This window comes from Fonsecaea pedrosoi, assembly GCF_000835455.1.
Source record: "Fonsecaea pedrosoi CBS 271.37 unplaced genomic scaffold supercont1.3, whole genome shotgun sequence".
Classification (NCBI taxonomy): Eukaryota; Fungi; Ascomycota; class Eurotiomycetes; order Chaetothyriales; family Herpotrichiellaceae; genus Fonsecaea; species Fonsecaea pedrosoi.
Genome location: NW_013550613.1, coordinates 2008483 through 2025488, shown reverse-complemented (window position 1 = coordinate 2025488; position 17006 = coordinate 2008483). Strand labels below are relative to the sequence as shown.

At 52.8% G+C, this 17006-nt stretch overlaps 5 protein-coding genes across 5 annotated transcripts; 2 read left to right on the top strand and 3 right to left on the bottom strand.

Annotated features, from left to right (window-relative positions):
- Window positions 1-700: 700 nt before the first annotated feature.
- On the top strand, window positions 701-2404 carry Z517_04627 (uncharacterized protein; the record flags this gene model as incomplete). Its single annotated transcript, XM_013429955.1, has 3 exons — window positions 701-1909; window positions 2014-2158; window positions 2262-2404. 3 exons carry the CDS (start codon window positions 701-703, stop codon window positions 2402-2404), a joined length of 1497 nt encoding a protein of 498 aa, XP_013285409.1.
- A 1829-nt stretch (window positions 2405-4233) lies between these two features.
- Z517_04626 (uncharacterized protein) lies at window positions 4234-7155 on the bottom strand (the record flags this gene model as incomplete). The annotated part of the gene is made up of 5 exons (XM_013429954.1): window positions 4234-5751; window positions 5805-5999; window positions 6054-6068; window positions 6126-6841; window positions 6900-7155. 5 exons carry the CDS (start codon window positions 7153-7155, stop codon window positions 4234-4236), a joined length of 2700 nt encoding a protein of 899 aa, XP_013285408.1.
- Window positions 7156-7717: 562 nt separating this feature from the next.
- Z517_04625 (uncharacterized protein) lies at window positions 7718-11122 on the bottom strand (the record flags this gene model as incomplete). Its single annotated transcript, XM_013429953.1, has 4 exons — window positions 7718-10396; window positions 10443-10833; window positions 10881-10913; window positions 10965-11122. 4 exons carry the CDS (start codon window positions 11120-11122, stop codon window positions 7718-7720), a joined length of 3261 nt encoding a protein of 1086 aa, XP_013285407.1.
- Window positions 11123-12397: 1275 nt separating this feature from the next.
- Z517_04624 (uncharacterized protein) lies at window positions 12398-14320 on the top strand (the record flags this gene model as incomplete). The annotated part of the gene is made up of 2 exons (XM_013429952.1): window positions 12398-12768; window positions 12823-14320. 2 exons carry the CDS (start codon window positions 12398-12400, stop codon window positions 14318-14320), a joined length of 1869 nt encoding a protein of 622 aa, XP_013285406.1.
- A 641-nt stretch (window positions 14321-14961) lies between these two features.
- Window positions 14962-16902, bottom strand: Z517_04623 (uncharacterized protein; the record flags this gene model as incomplete). The annotated part of the gene is made up of 3 exons (XM_013429951.1): window positions 14962-15877; window positions 15934-16341; window positions 16397-16902. The coding sequence occupies 3 exons, from the start codon at window positions 16900-16902 to the stop codon at window positions 14962-14964; spliced, it is 1830 nt and encodes a 609-aa protein (XP_013285405.1).
- Window positions 16903-17006: the final 104 nt, after the last annotated feature.

Genomic DNA, 17006 nt, shown 5'->3' with positions numbered 1-17006 from the left:
ACGAGGGAATTTGGGCAAGGCCTCGGTTCAAAGAGTGTACCCAGGAATAAGAAGAATAATATAGAATCCACAGTTGTTGCACAATTTTGGCAAGAATCTAGCGCTGACTTCTACACCACCCGTGGATGGACTTCCACCACACCAGTCCTTCGCTCCCGCAGGACCTAAAGAGAAAGTCCAAGTGGTGGCATAGTACTTGCTACCTAGGTGCTCGGAGTAAGGGTCGCTCCTCCAAGAGTCTTGGATTCAGCGGGAAAGCCTTGGACGAGCACGAGAAGGGGCGGAGTCCGGCTTATCAGAGCAATGGGTCACCCTATTTGGCTATCTTCAGCCGAATTGTATTATCTGGACCCACCTTCTTTGACGAGACTAAAGGTAGTTTACTTATCGCTTCAGTCTTCGGCCATCTCCACAGATCCCCAGCAGGACCCTCCCTCGGCAAAGTGCCCACTACAGCCCATGATGCGGATCAAAACCCAGAAAAACAAAAAAGATTGTTCTGCAGTATCGGGGTATCAGAGATGGCGGCGACGGCTTCACCAAATTTGTCTTGCTTCAGGCACCAGATGACCTATCCACCCTCTTTTCTCTGTGACCCATCTGAACGGCAAGAGCAGTTATCGTCCATTCCATCCAAGTGTGACTCGACAATCCATCGCCCTCTTATACTTTATGATTCGCAACGCTAGATCTGTCTCAAATGCTGAACACGGCGTATTCCCTAGACTTCGACCAGCCCGACCCATCTTTCGAGGAGCGAAGCGTCAAGAGACCGAAGACACTCTTGTCGACGACCACACCAAGTGCACGTCTCAAGATGGCGGTCGGCGTTACGGCCACAGTTACGGCGATCGACGAGAAAGAGCATTCTCGATCTCGACCAAGCACACCCAGCAGCTCCAGCTCGTCGAGTGTGCTGTCGCTGACCCAGAAATACAGCAATCGCATCGTGCTGACCACCTACCCGGGACAGAGCGTCGCCGACCCGATTCCTCTACAATGGGGCGCCGCAGACCCCCAGACAAGAGGACCGATCATCGTGTCCCGGAGCTTTGACAGCTTCAAGCGACGCAACGCGATCGGCGCCCATGGCGGGAGTTACAGCTTCTACAACGCACTGGCCGTGGCTGCTGGCGACCTGCCGCGCGATTTCCGCCCCGACCTCACAAACACACAACCGACCTTCGACTTCGCCCCGCAACCTGCCTGGTCCGATCCGACCAAGATCGTCTCCATGGACCCTTACGGACACGACATTGTCAAGTACTTTGGCAATCACCTCGCAGCCGGATTGGACGTGCGCCCCACCATCGCCATCACGCGGGCCACGATGCGCGTGGCCGAGATCACCGACGCCCTCCGACAAAACAGACTGCAGGTTGACGGCAAAATCGTCCTCAACGACGCGGGCGATGTCCGCGTGACCAAAGTCGCGGTCGAACCCGTGTGGCATCTCCCTGGGGTGGCCGAGCGCTTTGGAGTGGATGAGACGACGTTGCGGCGAGCCCTGTTCGAGCACACGGGGGGGAGCTACCCGGAATTCATCACGAGAACTGATCTGAGCGTGTTTCTGCCGCCGATCGGTGGGCTGACTGTCTACATCTTTGGCCCGCCCGAGCGAGTCTCGGACCCGAGCGTCAAATTGGCCCTTCGCATCCACGACGAGTGCAATGGTTCCGACGTGTTCCAATCAGACATTTGCACATGTCGCCCATATCTTGCCTTTGGGATCGAAGAGGCCCTGAAGGAGGCACAAGCCGGAGGCTCTGGTGTGGTCATCTATTTCCGAAAGGAAGGCCGCGCCTTGGGCGAAGTGGTCAAGTATTTGGTGTACAATTCGAGGAAACGCGGAGGGGACACTGCCGATAAGTATTTTCAGCGAACCGAAGCCATTGCTGGTGTCAGAGATGTAAGCTTTTTCATTGTTCTCTCTCCCTCCCTAGTATGTCCTATGTTGTCGTTTGCTCAGAGACACTTAATCTTTACCGTCATGTACTAACAAAAATCTCACAGATGCGCTTCCAAGCTCTCATGCCCGACATACTGCACTGGCTGGGCATCAAAAAGATCGACCGTATGCTGTCCATGTCCAACATGAAGTACGACGCGATAGTAGGACAAGGCATCCCCATCCACGAGCGAGTTCCCATTCCCGACCGTGAGTTTCCTTTCCCCTTCAACTTCCACAGCGCCTCAATCACTCTCGCGCCAATTAGTCTTCCATCTAAATTAACAATGTTATTTTTTTTTTTTTTTACCAGACCTTATCCCCGCGGATTCCAGAGTCGAAATCGACGCCAAAATCAATGCCGGCTACTTCACGACCGGCAAGTCTTATAGTGAGGAGGAGTTAAAGGAGATCAAAGGAAGAGGGTGGCAAGGCTGGGAGGATACCACGCATTGAGGAAGGTTATTGAGCAGGGAGCATTGCAATGGACACCGCACAAAACCCTCTTGACTAGCAGGTCGCCAGCATTGACGTGAGAAGGAAGGGATCCTTCTAAGAAACCTGAGGCCTCTCTCTTTTGAGCTAGATAATGTTGCCAGTGTGCGCGCGCACACCAGGGCTCGAGGGGCTCCGCATCCTGCGTCTCCACGATGAGACCAGGGCGTGGGGAAAGTTGAAGGATCGAGTAGCTTCCTAATTACCCATGTCAGAATGGAGGTGTGGACTTCTGCCTACTCCCTGCAATACACGGTAGATTCGGAGGCTCCCGTCAGGATCCGGGGTATACAGCAGGCACAGTCTGACACAGACTAGATGCATTCACTGGATATCGATGAGCTGGCCACCGACTCAGACATAGTGAATCTCGTCTAAATGGATAAGGGGAATCCTCTATGTCTATCTACCCTCAGTGATGACTATCGCCTCTGGAGTCTGGACCATCAAGTCAGAGCAAGTATTAGTTAGGGTAGCATGTTCTCGTTAGACGATGCTACTTGATTTTGACTTTGGCATGGACAGGGTAACAGCATCATGATTCGGATTCAACCAGCCATTATTACGCTGGCGTCAGCGTCACGCCTCGTATGGCGTAGCAGATGGATTTCGAGCTTGTCTAGAGTCACTGTGGCTACGACCACGAGATCCATTCGTCCCATGTTCGCCTCCAACTTTATCATCGCCGACCGTTGAACGCACTTGGAAGCATGCACGCGGGCCGGGTGAAGAAACTCACGGCCTAACAGCCAGTCCCGAGACGATTGCCACCGGAAACCAACATGACCAAACTATTTCTGCTCCCGTGTGCGGCGTGCGGCACTCTCATGTTACCGCGTCAGTTCCGGGCTGGCCGGGGAACAGCATTTTCTGCGCATCGGCATCGTGGACGACTTCCACCTGCACGCCACCAAGCTGAAGCCCGCCCACGTTTGAGCAGTTCACGGGCGAGCGCGTCGAGTGGCTGGAGCCTGCCCGTGGAGTCGCGCAACATGACGGGAATTATCTGGTCAAGGGGGCTTACAACACCATGATCCGTCCCCGAATTACAGTGAGATGGAATTGGGGACAGGTACGAGTCCACGTCCACGACCGTTGCTCCCTTTCCGTCAGGCAGAAGCTCTTCATACTCGGTGATTGGTGAATGATCTATGATCAGGGAACTTGAGATAGTACATCGTGGAGAGCACGTGAGCTGCCTAAAATTTTAATGCTTTCCGTCAAAAATGGTAAAGAAAGGTATTTCAATATCCACGGCACGAGCACGAGGGAGCTCCGTAGAACTTGGGCCACTTGGGCATAAGTGGTAGGCCAAGCCAGTTTAGAAGTGCGTGTCTACCGACGCTGCTTTTGAGCAGGGCTGCGGTGCTATTGGACGGCCCCCCCCCGAAATCACGGGTGAGTAGCGGGTGAGCATAGGGCGGCATCACCCTCGTTCCAAAACGGGGTGAGCGCGAGCAGTTTTTACTCATCTTGGCATCAAAAAAACATAGTCCCCTTGGCCTTCCGCTCTCCGCCTTGCCAGTGTATACGGCGGCCAGCAAGATGATCTAAACCTAGCTACGTAGTATCCGTTCGACTCTTTTCATTTGGACCTGAATATCCTCGACGTCTGTCTACCTCCCAAATGGGGTATAAGGCCTCTTGGGCTGTGAGCTTCTCTCCAAAATGCGACGCCCCTTTCTAGTACCGCCACAGATGTCATCCATCCGTTCAACGACGCCTGGGGCTGAGAAGCTCGTATCGATGAGAGGGAGGGCAGCTTTCAACGCGCAATCTAGCAACGTACATCACTTCTCCGGGTCTCTTGACTTGGGCTTGGTCGTCCCTAGTAGCTTGCGGAGACCGCGAGGTCTCCCTGACTCCGCTGCCACATTGGCACCCGAAGCTTCTCCCCTGTTGTCAGCGTGCTCTCTCAGAACAGCATCCGGCCGCTTCTCATCGACCCAGGCTCCGTCACCGCCAGCAACCTCGCTCTGAATACGCCCTCCTTGCTGCCCCTGCTCACCAACGTCATTTGGCACCAGAAATCCATTCAGAACATGCCGATATCTTACGGCAGCATATACGGCCAAGGCGGTGACGGCGATGGAAATGACCTCTGCCACAACTGTCAACTCGTCAGCAAAGTGTACATGTCTGTCAGACTTCATGGTCTCCCGATACGTACTAAAAGTCCACGCGATGAAACCGGATCGATAGAGAGCAGTCGGTGCCCCAGTCGCGTCCGTCCCATTAAATTGGCGAAGGCTGTCCACCGGTAAGGCCAGGAGACTGGTCATGAAAGACAAGGGTGCGAACAGAATCGTGATGATGGTGAAACCCAGAACGGCCCAACCAAGAAGGAGGCTTGTTCGAGCATCTTTGGCGCTGTTGCGAGCGTCTTGAATACTTGCTGCGGTACGTTTGAGATTCAGAGCATTGCTGATGGCCTGGTCGATGCGGTCTGCGTCTTTTTGGATTTTGGCAATCCTTGTGCGATATGTGTCAATCCGCTTTTTGTCATCTTCAAGACTCCTCTTCACAAACCGCTTGTCGGCGTCATTTTCAAGATGCCACGTCACGTCTTCTTCTGCAGCGTCGAGAGAACCACGAAAGTCGCTGATGATGTTCTTTTGCTGGGTGAGAACTTGGTCGATCGCATCCAACTCGACTCTGATATCGGACAAATCGTGCATAAAGGTCCTCTCCTTTTCTACATCCAGTGACTGGGGGTCCATGTTCTTCGTGTACTCAGTCACACTGGCTATGATCCGTAACACACCCATTTCAAAATAGTCGAGGGGCACCTGGTACATTCCGTTTGCTTGCGTCTTGTCGAAATAGTCAATTTGGTCATGCAAGAGACATGCGACCTTCACCCCAGGGTTACGCCCACCTTCCAAAGTCTTTGCACCAAATTGTTTTTCCCTCCATGCATCAACAACGGGGAATTCAGACTCCATGATGTCGTGATCCTTGAGCAGCGAGTCGTCAGGAGTCTTTCCTGGGTCAGAGTACGCTGAAAGCACAACTGCATCAAAGTTCCAGACCCAGAGTTGCGACACCACCAGGATCGGTTTGGTCGCCTCTGTTGTGGGCTCCCCACTGAGAAGCTCGTGGCATTCCCGACTCACCACTTGATCGTTGTTCAAATCCTCGAGTGCTTTTGCGCTGAGAGACGGAAAATGTGTTTCGTCAAGAGTGCGGGTTGTCTGGACACGACTCGTGATGGCCGGGAATCCAGTCTTCAACTTTGCGCGTAGAGCCATATGGTGCTTCCTTGATCTCATAAAGTCTCCAAAGCTGACGATTTCGATACATGGGAACTGGCCATCTCATTAGCAGACAACAGTGTTGCTCTCAACAACTTGAAACATACAATGACAACCGCGGATCTATGGCCAGAAACCTGTCGGAACACGGGTGTCAAGTAGTCGAGATATGGGTTACCAGGCGGTGACGATCGTCGCCGAAATGCATCCTTGAAGTTGACCCTCACAAGGGCTGCCTTCGCAACGTCCAGAGTTTCCCAGGTGCGGTCTCTGAAATTATCCACCACAGAGTCTAGCACTGCCTGTAGATCTGTTAGAAGAGTGAAAATGTCTGGGAGCAATGGCGGATGATATACAGATACTAGGATGCCCTAGGAGTTGGAACAGGTTAGTGGTCCAACGGTGATATCGGCATCACCTCAACTCACATTAGTCCACGGGACGTGGATCCAGACTGATTCGGGGTTATACTGGTCTAGTAAAATGCCCTCAAGCTGTTCAAGAAGCCAGTGGTTTTGGGACATCAGGTTCCGCAGCGTGAAAAGTCTTTTATTAGTGCAAAAGCTCTCGGAGTCTCTTAGCCTAGACCAGCTTTCAGAAAGGACGGGGAAACGCAGGTAGAGATCGAGCCACCCGTAAAGGAAAAGGACGTTGTACCAATCAGTGTAAACGACGTCGTTGGCCTTTCCCCTTTGCACTTCGAGTTCTAGAGCTGCACGGGCCAGCGATGCTCTATCGTCTGAAGCAGCACAAGTCTGGAGGAGATATTTGGCGTTGGCGGCGGCGTGCCAGAAATCGCGGGCATAGTAGAGTGGTGTCGCACCAGTAATGTCCGTTCGGGCCAGCTCTTTGGATATCGAGACAATCCGCTTCAATTTTCCGGCAATGTATTCCAGCACCTGGAGATCATCGCAAGCGGCGGCAAAGAAGATGACAGACCTCTCTAGGATATCAGTCGCCCTCAAATCTGCTTTTTCATGCTCAACTAAATACTTCACCATGCCCAGGTTCGCCCTACCCACTGCGTAGCGCAGAAGACGAGGAATGTCGACCACATAGCCTTGCCCCTCAACGGCACGCAGCCAGCTTCGTAGTTCTTCTAGGGTGCCGCCCCGCATAATGTCATCGAGCGCTTCGAGTGTGCCTAGCGGTCAGAGTATCATTAGGTCGGGGTTTTGTGATTCTCAGCTTCAATAACGAACCTGGAGGGGATACCGCAGCTCCGTCTGCTTCTGCTGGTTCTGGGTCTGCTGATTCATGGCTCGAATCCGACGCTTCTGCTGTTTCCTGCCCAGGATCGATGCTCAGGAGGAAGCTGCTCGTTTCGTGGACATCTTTGAAACTGGATATGAAGTCTGATGGGTCGAGTGTGTCGTAATATTCTTCTTGATGCCCAAAATCCGCGTTAAATCTTGTAAAGTCTGGATTAGCCTCGCGCCTTGGGCGCTCAAGAGCCATGATGGCCGTATGCGTTGAAGTCAAAGGTTGTGTAGCGAGTTGAGCCGGGATTCTCCAGCCTTATAAAGAAGGAGGGGAAAAGACCAAGCAGGCCTGCAGACGATTTTTTCGACCGCAGACACGGCACATGGGGGCGCTTTGAGAGGCGTCCAGTCGGAGATGAGAGACAAGGATCCCCGAAACCCATCTGCCAAAGGAGGCAGACGAAGAAGCTGTGTGCGTTGGCAACTTGGGCGGCTACTGCTGTAGCCTGACCGCCTGACCACGCTTTACTCAACCGGGGCTTCAAGTATCAAAAGCCCTTGGCTAGTGAGGCTAGTGACATCAAGCTTCACCTAGGTGCAGGTGCTCCTGAAGCAAAGCTTAGCTTTCAATATTTCTACGACGACTTCCTGGTTGGGCAAATGATTTTATTTTGTCGATAGGGTCTGATGAGATTCAGACCGTCGGATCGAATCTCTGCGTCTCAGGCGCTTGATATGGTCAACTCGATAAATCCTTCCGGCTGACGTGTTCGACGCTGGAAAATGCAGACTGGGACGAGACATCTCAGATGATCTGATCACTCTGCTTTACCCTTGCCGTGTGAACCCAACATGCCATGTCTCTTCTTCTTCTCCCTCGCACCTTCCTTTGTATTCTTGGCGCCGAACGTATTAGTCCTGCTGCGCCACGTCGTCACCCTCTCGGGCTTCTGTTCAATGTGGAAGCTAAAGTCGACTTCGCCCACGAGGCTCTTGACCAGTCCAATCATGCGCTCCAGTTCCTCGCTGATCAGGCTGCTGGCGACCTGGCAGACGGCGAAGGCCGCGTAGCACGGTTCGGCGACGTGCTCGATGCGCAGCACGTCGGGGTCGATAATGTGCAGGTCCGGACCGAGAGTGTATGGATGCGGCACTCGGAGGAGGGGCGGGAGAGGCTGGGCGTTGGTGACGCTCGCGGAAAGCAGGCTGAGCACCGATGTGATGTCGTACGTCGTTATGTGCAGGCCTCTCATGAAGAGGCGGAAATTGTGGATCCACGTCTGCTCAGTCCCTGGGAGTGTTTGAGATTCGTTGGAAAGGGTGGGAGACAGACGGTCAGTCGACGGGAGCGCGGACGCCGAGTACAGCGGTGACGATGGAGAGAAGGTGCGCGTGGAGTAAGAGATCAGCGTGATGTAGTTGAAGATGATTTGCATCGACGCGATAATGTCGTGATACGTCTCCTTCGGGAAGCGCCCGCCGATCGTGGGCTCCCATTCACGCGCCAGGACTTGGAGCTTTGAGATCTGGATGCCCGTCTTTGCAAACGCCTTGTTTCGTGCCTTTTCGACTCGGTAGGCCGGACTTTTCTTGATCCGAGGATCCAAGACATCGTCCCGGAGGCGCATCTCGACCGTGCTGTGGACTGTCGCGTAGTATGTCGCCAGGAGGTAGAGCCCTGCCCCAAGATCTCGCCGTAGTTTGCCGTGGGTGGTTACTGGAAAGGGAAAATATGACCAGATAAACGCGACGAACGTTCCAGTCAGGACAGTTGCAAGTCTGTAGGGTGCCAGGAGATATATCGGATAATATGGCTGCCCGTTTGACGCCACCGTCTCTTTCCCCAGCTTCGTAACTTCGAGTTCGTATCCCACGATCAGAAGATTAGTCACGTTGAAGAGAATGGCGCCGACCGAGAACTGTGGATACTTCAAGATGGTGTAGAACCCGAGGAATTCGACGATGAAGAGAACGGGGATGACTCCACCGGCTTTGCCGTCGGCGATGTACCACAGAGTAATCGAGGTGCAACAGGCTGCTATCGTTCCGACGACCCGGCCTAGGAACCCGATCACCGAAGCACCTGTTGTCGGAGCCAGTGAAATGGCAACCAGGATGAGGGCCCATAGTCCACGCTGCTGGAGAAACCAGGTCTGGGTGTCGCGGAGGAAGGCAATGATTGCCACTGTCATGACCGCGCAGACAGCCCGGAATCCAAAAGCGGATTCTTCAGAGGCGAAGAAGTGCGAAGTGCTGCGGATGTGGTCGCCAATGACTTCTAGGTAGCTGGCAGCTGGCAAATGCTCGGGGTCTTTTCGCTTTCTGTAGGCTTCTCCCAGGTGAACAATGGTTCGAGTCCCTTCACGACCTGTGATGGTGGGATCTGCGATGGAGTCCTCCGAAATCCACATATTCCGAATCCATTTTTTCATTCGCCTCTTTCCCGGAAGAATCAACCTGGAGCCCCTTTTGGTGGCTTCCTGGGATTTTGTATCCGCAAAGACCACCAAGTCAAGAACACCTTTCGCAGTGGACCAGGTCAGGAACTCGATGTACAAGACAAGATACATCCGTTGTTGATTCTTCCGATGGTGTCTAAGCCCTGCGAAATGTCCGGTGAGTGTTGGCTGTGGATCTCTTGCAGGGTCTGTCATGAATGCGACGGGTAGATCAACATTGGCCGCTTGACTCCAACCTCGTAACGTGTCAGCACGGGCCGAGTCAAACTCCTTGAGTTTGCGACTTAGGAGAGCTGCCAAATCTGCGTCGTCTGGCCGTGACCTTCCCTTTTCTGCATCTTCTGCCCGCTTCCTTCTTCGTCCAAATCGCAATTGAATGTAGACATGATCCAGCGCAATCTCCAAAGTCTCTGCCAGGGACTCGAAGGAACTCACGAGTGAGTCCATCACCTCGGCCCATGCGATACGCTCCGCCTGCAAATCGTCGAAAGCTAGACCATCTGGATCACCATCGTCGTCTTCTGCACCAACTGCGCGGATGGCCACTTCTTTCAAAATGTCAACCAAGGTCGACATTCCGTTCATGGGTAATAGAATGGATTGGAGCAACTCGCGAATCTTTTTGAGGTCGTACACGTCGAGGTGACCAACGGCAAATTCGGATTTGGCATAGTGTAGTTCGGTGTGCATGCGACCAAAAGTTGCAGAGAGGCTTGCAGTGCTGAGCTTCAGCCGTTGCGCTTCCGGAGAATTCGTGGTCCTAATCTCTTCGGGACTCATGCGCGCCGTAGAAACGTTGGTCTCTTGAACGCAGGTAAAGACCAAATTTTTGCGCCGCATTCGTCGCATGTAAGCACCCTGAGCTTTTAGAGACTCCTTGAGCTTGCCGACAAAATCATCTGTCAGTTTAAAGCAAAGCTTGCGGTGGCTTCGAGGGAAAATGAAGAACGAAACGCCAACTGCGATAGCGAATCCCATCAGAAATGCCCCAATCAGGTGTTTGATCAATATCTCGCCCTGCGACATCTGTGATATTCGCTACGTACTGTCAGCTCACAGTTTCAACAGTCTGGGGTGTCATTACCGTAGCGTTGACCGAGGCTACAATGACAAAAAAGCTCAAGATAGTGCCGGTCACCGAATACTGTGGACGCAGCGCCCGTCCCACATTGATGAGGTAGATGGACACACAGAGCCAGACCCCAATTATCGCGCTAGCCGAGGCGCTGTAGCTGACATTGACGTTGGTGTTGGAAGAATGCTGTTGTGCCCCACCCCCTGAATGCTCCCGGGATTTGACTGCACAATAGATAGACAACAGCATGACAGCTGCAGCGAGGCAGACCCCAAGGATATTCAAGGTCATAGTCTGGACGAATCGTGCTCGAGGCTGGGTCGCAAACGAGAAGAAGGCCATGATAGAAACCAGATATGCGAGGGTCGTATAGATATGTGCGACCGAGTCCGACTGATTCCTGTTGCTTGTTCAGAATCGGGGTCTTTGGGAGTCGAGCATACTCACATTGCTGCGGCAATGGCTGGTGGTAGAGCACCCCTGTCTTCATGTTAGTTTTCGAGCAGCAACCAAATGCGGGTGCAAGCTCACTTTGCCATCATTTTTACCGTCTCCAAATCGAGTTCTAGCCTTAGCCATAGCCTCTTCCAGATTCGGGGTGGTGACTCTGACTCTGCGGTGGTGCTGGAGTCATCATCGGTCTCCCACCCCGGGGAGGACGGATCCTCCGCCTGGCTTTTGTCCTGCATTGCCCTTCCAAGGAAATAGGAATAGAGGAGACGAAATGAATCATCGGAACCTGCGCCCAACCTTCAGGATTGAAAAGTCACCCTTCGACGCGGTCCTCCTGATTCCGTCCCGTCCAACGAGCAACGTCGCTCACCAGGTCCGGCGGGAAAAGCAAGGGTTGATCTCTCACCGCAGTCAATTTCTCGGTCAAAGAGACCCATGTGCACAAGACGGAACAGGCATCCGACGTAAAATTGTGATAAATGTCTTGAGATGTGTAAAGGATCTACATCTGATGTTGTTGTGGAATTCCGGCGTCTTGGTGTTGCTGACAGCGTTACCGAGATAATGTAATGACCGTAATGGCTGTTACGGGTATCCCTCGGAAGCGGATAACCGAAGACTTACTAGGCGGCCCTAGTACTCGGTATACCTTCTAGAACGACATGAGGTAGGAATGGGTCTGCGTAAAGACATGTAATGGCAGCAGAGTGCCAAGGCGCTAACGGTCTGACAGGCGTCGACTTCCCCCAAAATCATTTCGTCCTGCGATTGACTCACTTTGCCCTACCCCAGATCTCCATATCAAGCTGCGTACCACCCTCCCCGCACCCATCGTAACGAACCTGGTGGATTTGACCCGGACGGTGAAACGGGTCACGGTACACAGGCGTTTAAGGTTGGACACATCCCGGTAGTAGATCAGGAACGCTCCAAGACAACCACCCTTGCTACAAGTGCGGCATGAGTCAAAAGCTAAGTGCGACGGGGGGCCGGACGAGGAAGAAGGCTTACCAGTGGTCTGGGATAGTAATTCCCAGTGTCTACGGCGACATGTGAGATCACCATGCCTTCAAACAAGTACTTAAGATTGGATTTGCGGACGGTCAAATCCTGATTCCATCGAGCATTTCTGGTATATCTCGGGCCAAATAAAACATGGGGGGAGTTGCCCTCAAACGTTCTGGACGCTGAACACTCGTCCTTCCTCCGATTGGACTCAATTCGACCGGGCCAACAAAAAAAGACCAAGTCCAAAAGTTGCGTGACACGGTGTATATGCTTTCTTGAGAGCGTTCAAGGTTTTCCGAGGTTACGAGTCGCGTTTCCGGTTGATTGAAGCCCTCAGGCTGAGGTTAGTTCGAGATGGCGGTTACCCGGGGTAGCGAGGTCCGTGGATATAGCCTTGGTATCATCAAAGTCTACAAATATCAAAAGTGAGTAAATCTCAGGAAATATGTTGAGAAGAACCTGCCATTGTTTTTTAACAGCAGCAAGCTGTTACATCGCGACACATGGCCACTCCTCCTGGCGACGTACTCGTCGCGACCGCGGCGGATGCTCCAATCCCATCCTTAACCACAGATGAAAAGGTCCAACTCCCCTTTGATCCGAAGGCTCTGAAAGAGAAATACCTGCAAGAAAGAGACAAACGACTTCAGAATGGTGGTGTCTTCCAGTATCGACCGATCGAGGGAACACTCAAACATTGGATCGAAGACCCATATGTCCCACCCGCCCCGCCACGCGACCCGATCGAGAAGGAAGTAGAAGTTCTCGTTGTCGGAGGTGGCTATGGCGGTGAGCTCTGCGCTGTGCGCCTTCAAGAGCAGGGAATCGGTGACTATATCATCGTCGAGAAAGCAGGTGACTACGGCGGTACATGGTAAGTTTTGAGGCTGCGACAACAATCTGAGAACTGATTGCTCAGGCATTGAAGGTACTGGAACAGATATCCTGGAGCACAGTGCGACATCGACTCGTATATTTATTTGCCACTTCTGGAGGAAACCGGCTATATTCCTGTGGAGAAATACTCTCATGCCACGGAACTACTGGAGCACGCTCAACGTATCGGAAAGCACTATGACCTGTATAAAGATACCTTATTCCAGACAGAGATTGTGGATCTCCGGTGGGATGAATCAACTACCCGATGGCAGATTGAGACGTCTCGTCAAGACAAGATAAAGGCGCGCTTTGTGATTACGGCTTCTGGCCCACTTCACAGGCCGAAACTACCGGGTCTGCCAGGGATCGAAGAGTACACCGGCCACTCCTTCCATTCAAGTCGCTGGGACTACGAGTACACTGGTGGCAATACCCACGGTGGGTTAACCAAGCTTAAAGACAAACGTGTTGGGATACTTGGAACTGGTGCCACGGCCATTCAGATCGTTCCGCATCTTGGCGACTGGGCCAAGGAGCTATATGTATTCCAACGAACGCCATCCTCCGTCGCGGTTCGAGGTAACAGACCTACAGACCCAGAATGGGCCAAAACCCTCAAGAAGGGCTGGCAGCAAGAGCGCATGGATAACTACAACATAATTGTGAGCGGTGGCGAGGTGGACGAAGACCTAGTCTCGGATGGATGGACGAGCAGCATGGCAAAACTTCGTCCTGGTCCTAATCAGGTCAAGAACGCCGACCCTGCAGAAATTGCCAAAATCATCCAGCTGGCTGACTTTGATCAAATGAATTCGATTCGTGCCAGAGTCGATTCGATTGTTAAAGACAAAGCCACCGCAGAAGCTCTCAAGCCGTGGTACAATCAATTCTGCAAACGGCCGACCTTCCATGACCGGTATTTGCAGACGTTTAACAAGCCAAATGTCACACTAGTTGACACCCAGGGTCGCGGTGTGGACCGTATTACTCCAAAGGGGATAGTAGCCAATGGGAAAGAATACGAATTGGACTGCATCATCTATGCCACCGGCTTTGAGCTTGCTACGGACTGGTCGCACCGTTCGGGGCTCGAGATTACGGGCAGAAACGGTCTGACCATCACGGAGAAGTGGCGTGATGGTGCGAAAACCCTTCATGGCTGGACAACGAATGGGTTTCCCAATTGCTACTTCGTCAGCGGCATCCAGGCTGCGTTGACGTCCAACTTCATGCACATCACAAACGAGCAGGCAAAACACATTGCTTGGGTCATTCGACAGGCCAAAGACCGAGGCCTGAGGACCGTCGAAGCGTCGATCGAAGCCGAGGAGAAATGGGTCGACGTCATCATCGAAAAGGGCAGAGGACGCTACGAGTTCTTGAAGCAATGCACCCCGGGGTACTACAACGACGAAGGCGACATTACCATGAAGCTGAGGAGGAACTCGGTCTACGGAGACGGGGCCGTGGCGTTCTTGGACATCACAAAGAAGTGGAGGGAGGACAATGAGCTGGAAGGTCTCCAGGTGACCAAGGAAGCTGCTTAGATTGTCGTCAATTTGAACAAGCAGTAACCGTCACGACTAGGTAAGAATAGAGATATATAAATATATATATATATAGCGAGAGGGACCCTCAACTTGAAATGAGAAAGAGTTCTGTCACAGGTGAGTTGAAGAGGGTTCATCGCTACACAAAACTCCGCTTGATAAGAAGTACGTCGTACCTCTCTTCACAAACCCAGTCGTCATCTGGGAAGTAGTCAAGTCGCCCCTTGCTCGACAGTACCCGTCTGGCCGACAAAGTATCGAAGATGGCCCAATATCATACTTCCTTGTCGCGGGTGGCGTTGTCGGTGGCGCCGGTCCTAGATGTGAAATCGCAAGACAAGAGCTAAGTAGTTGGTCAAAAGCCTCGTTTCTATTTCTATTTCTCCATAATTAAATGGGGCCCAAAGACCTGGGAATGAAAATGGTATAAGAGCACATGTGGCTGGCCACTGTAGCCCAACTAGCTTTAGAGCAATACCCACAAAACGAAGAACAAAGTACTCGGTACGTTGTTTGTTTGCTTGAATTATTCCGACAGGGCTGGCTTTATATTCGAAGAGCTAGCTAGCTATGGCTTAATAAACCCTCCGTGGAATGTTACTTCTTCTTGGCACCTACATTATTCGTTATCGCTGCTTCTACACAGGCACAGGACATCCGAAGCTGACGGCGACGGTTCCTCCGGGTCCAAAAACGGCAATCAACCCTTCGATGGCGGCCCAGGTACCCATTCCACAGCAGGCCAGACCGAGGAGAACGTAGATGAAAGCGATTGTGCTGCGGAACCACGTCTTCTTGTACCCCCTGATCCAGCGCTTGATGCCGTCGTCGTGTCGGATCGTCTCGCGGGTGGCTGGGTTGAAGCCCTCGCCGGGAAGCTCGGCGGCCTTGTGGATGATGCTGCTCAGGTACATCATGCCGGGGAAGGTGTAGGTGAAGTTCATCATGAAGACGGCGCCGACGAAGCTGGTGATGCCGTTGAGGTTGGGCACCGCGCCCGCGACGATGAAGGCGAGAATCCAGTAGCAGGGTCCCAGGAGGTACCACAGGATCTTGCCCTTCTTCTCCACAATCGAGGGGAACTTGAAGATGGCTTGGAAAACCTCGAGGTACACCGTCTTCATGCCGATGTTGAAGTACATGATGATGGCGATCCAGCCGGAGAGCAGCCGGAGGACGTTACCGGCGGTCTGCAGGCCGTACGGGTTGACGACGTTCACGATGTTGTTGGCAGAGTATTGGCCGTAGAAGGAGTAGACGAAGACACCGAAGAACATGTAGACGATGCAGATGAAGGCTTGGGCCAGCAGCATGCCTTTCCAGAAGTCGAGCGGGTGTCTCATCTCGGCGAGGAACGCGACGAAGAGGAGAGCGCCGGCGTACGCGTACACCATGGTGTTGACAGCGTTGAATGTAGCCGCAAAGCCTGGAGATTGCTGCTGGTACTGATCCGGTGGAATGCCGGCAAAGACCTTGATGGGCTCGATGGTTTGGATAAGCGTGGATCTCGTGATTGCAGGGTAGTATGGCGCAAAGTGTGCAGCCGCGACCATGCTATTGTAATGCTGGTCAGTAAGTGATGTTACCGGACGGGAAGAAGCAAGACTAACCAGATGATGAAGTTCACAATGTTCATCCACACAGCGGCATTCGAAATCCAACCAATTTTCCGCAGGCTTCGGATAAAGCCTCCGAGCATGCCGACCGCCATGATGACAACCATCATAGCCACAAAGCAAACCTTTGAGTGAGCGATCTGCTCAATGTTCAAAGCCTTGCTGAAGATCAAGATGGCCACGGTGCAGAATTGTTGGAGTGATTGGGCGATGTTGATGAAATGACGCATGGGCTTGCCGAAGAGGCGCAAAAACGGATCACCAAAGCTCTGCATGGGATACCGGGACGAGTCGAGATCGAGGAAAGTCTTCCAAATAACCCAGCCGCCCCAGGCAGCGAAAATACCGAAGATGAGATAGAGTGCGACTCCAGTGCCGTAGCCCACGCTAGCAAAGACGAATCTACACAATTGGTCAGTTGCGATCTATGTCAAATCGAGTCTCGGGGAGTACTTACGGAGCACCTGACCAACCAAGAATATCAGTGGTAATGAGAAAGAACATCTGGCCCCAGCTCGCCGTTCGCAGCGCACGAGCAGCGTTACGCCATTCCGCGTCAGTAACTTTCAGCGAATCGTTACGCGTGGGATTGTCGACATCAGTGACGACCCCAGCTGGTTGCTTCTCGTGGAGTTGGGCTATAGTCTGAAGCCTGGCCTCCTTTTCCGCCTTGGCCTTCTTTCGACCCGATTTGGAAAAGGCGTTCTTGATCGAGCCAGCAAGAGGAGAGCCGTGTTCGGCCTGGAACACTTTGTTCTCTTCAATCTCCATCTCACGCTCGATCTTGGCCCAATAGACGTATTCTTCGTACGTCACGGTGCTGTCAGTACGAGCAGCGAAACCCCACGTGCGCTCCATGACCGCCGGCTTCTCGTTGAGCGAGACGGATGGCTTGCGCATCTGCTGCTCGGTCACAGCATCCAGCTCCGGGGCTGGATGTGTGACTGGGGCAATATGCTCCATGGCTGTGACAGGCAGGTGGAGTGAGTGAGTGAGCGAAAGACAGAGACGAGGTCGTGGAGTAAGAAAGTAAGGCCATTGAAGGAACAGGAGCAACTAATAAATGG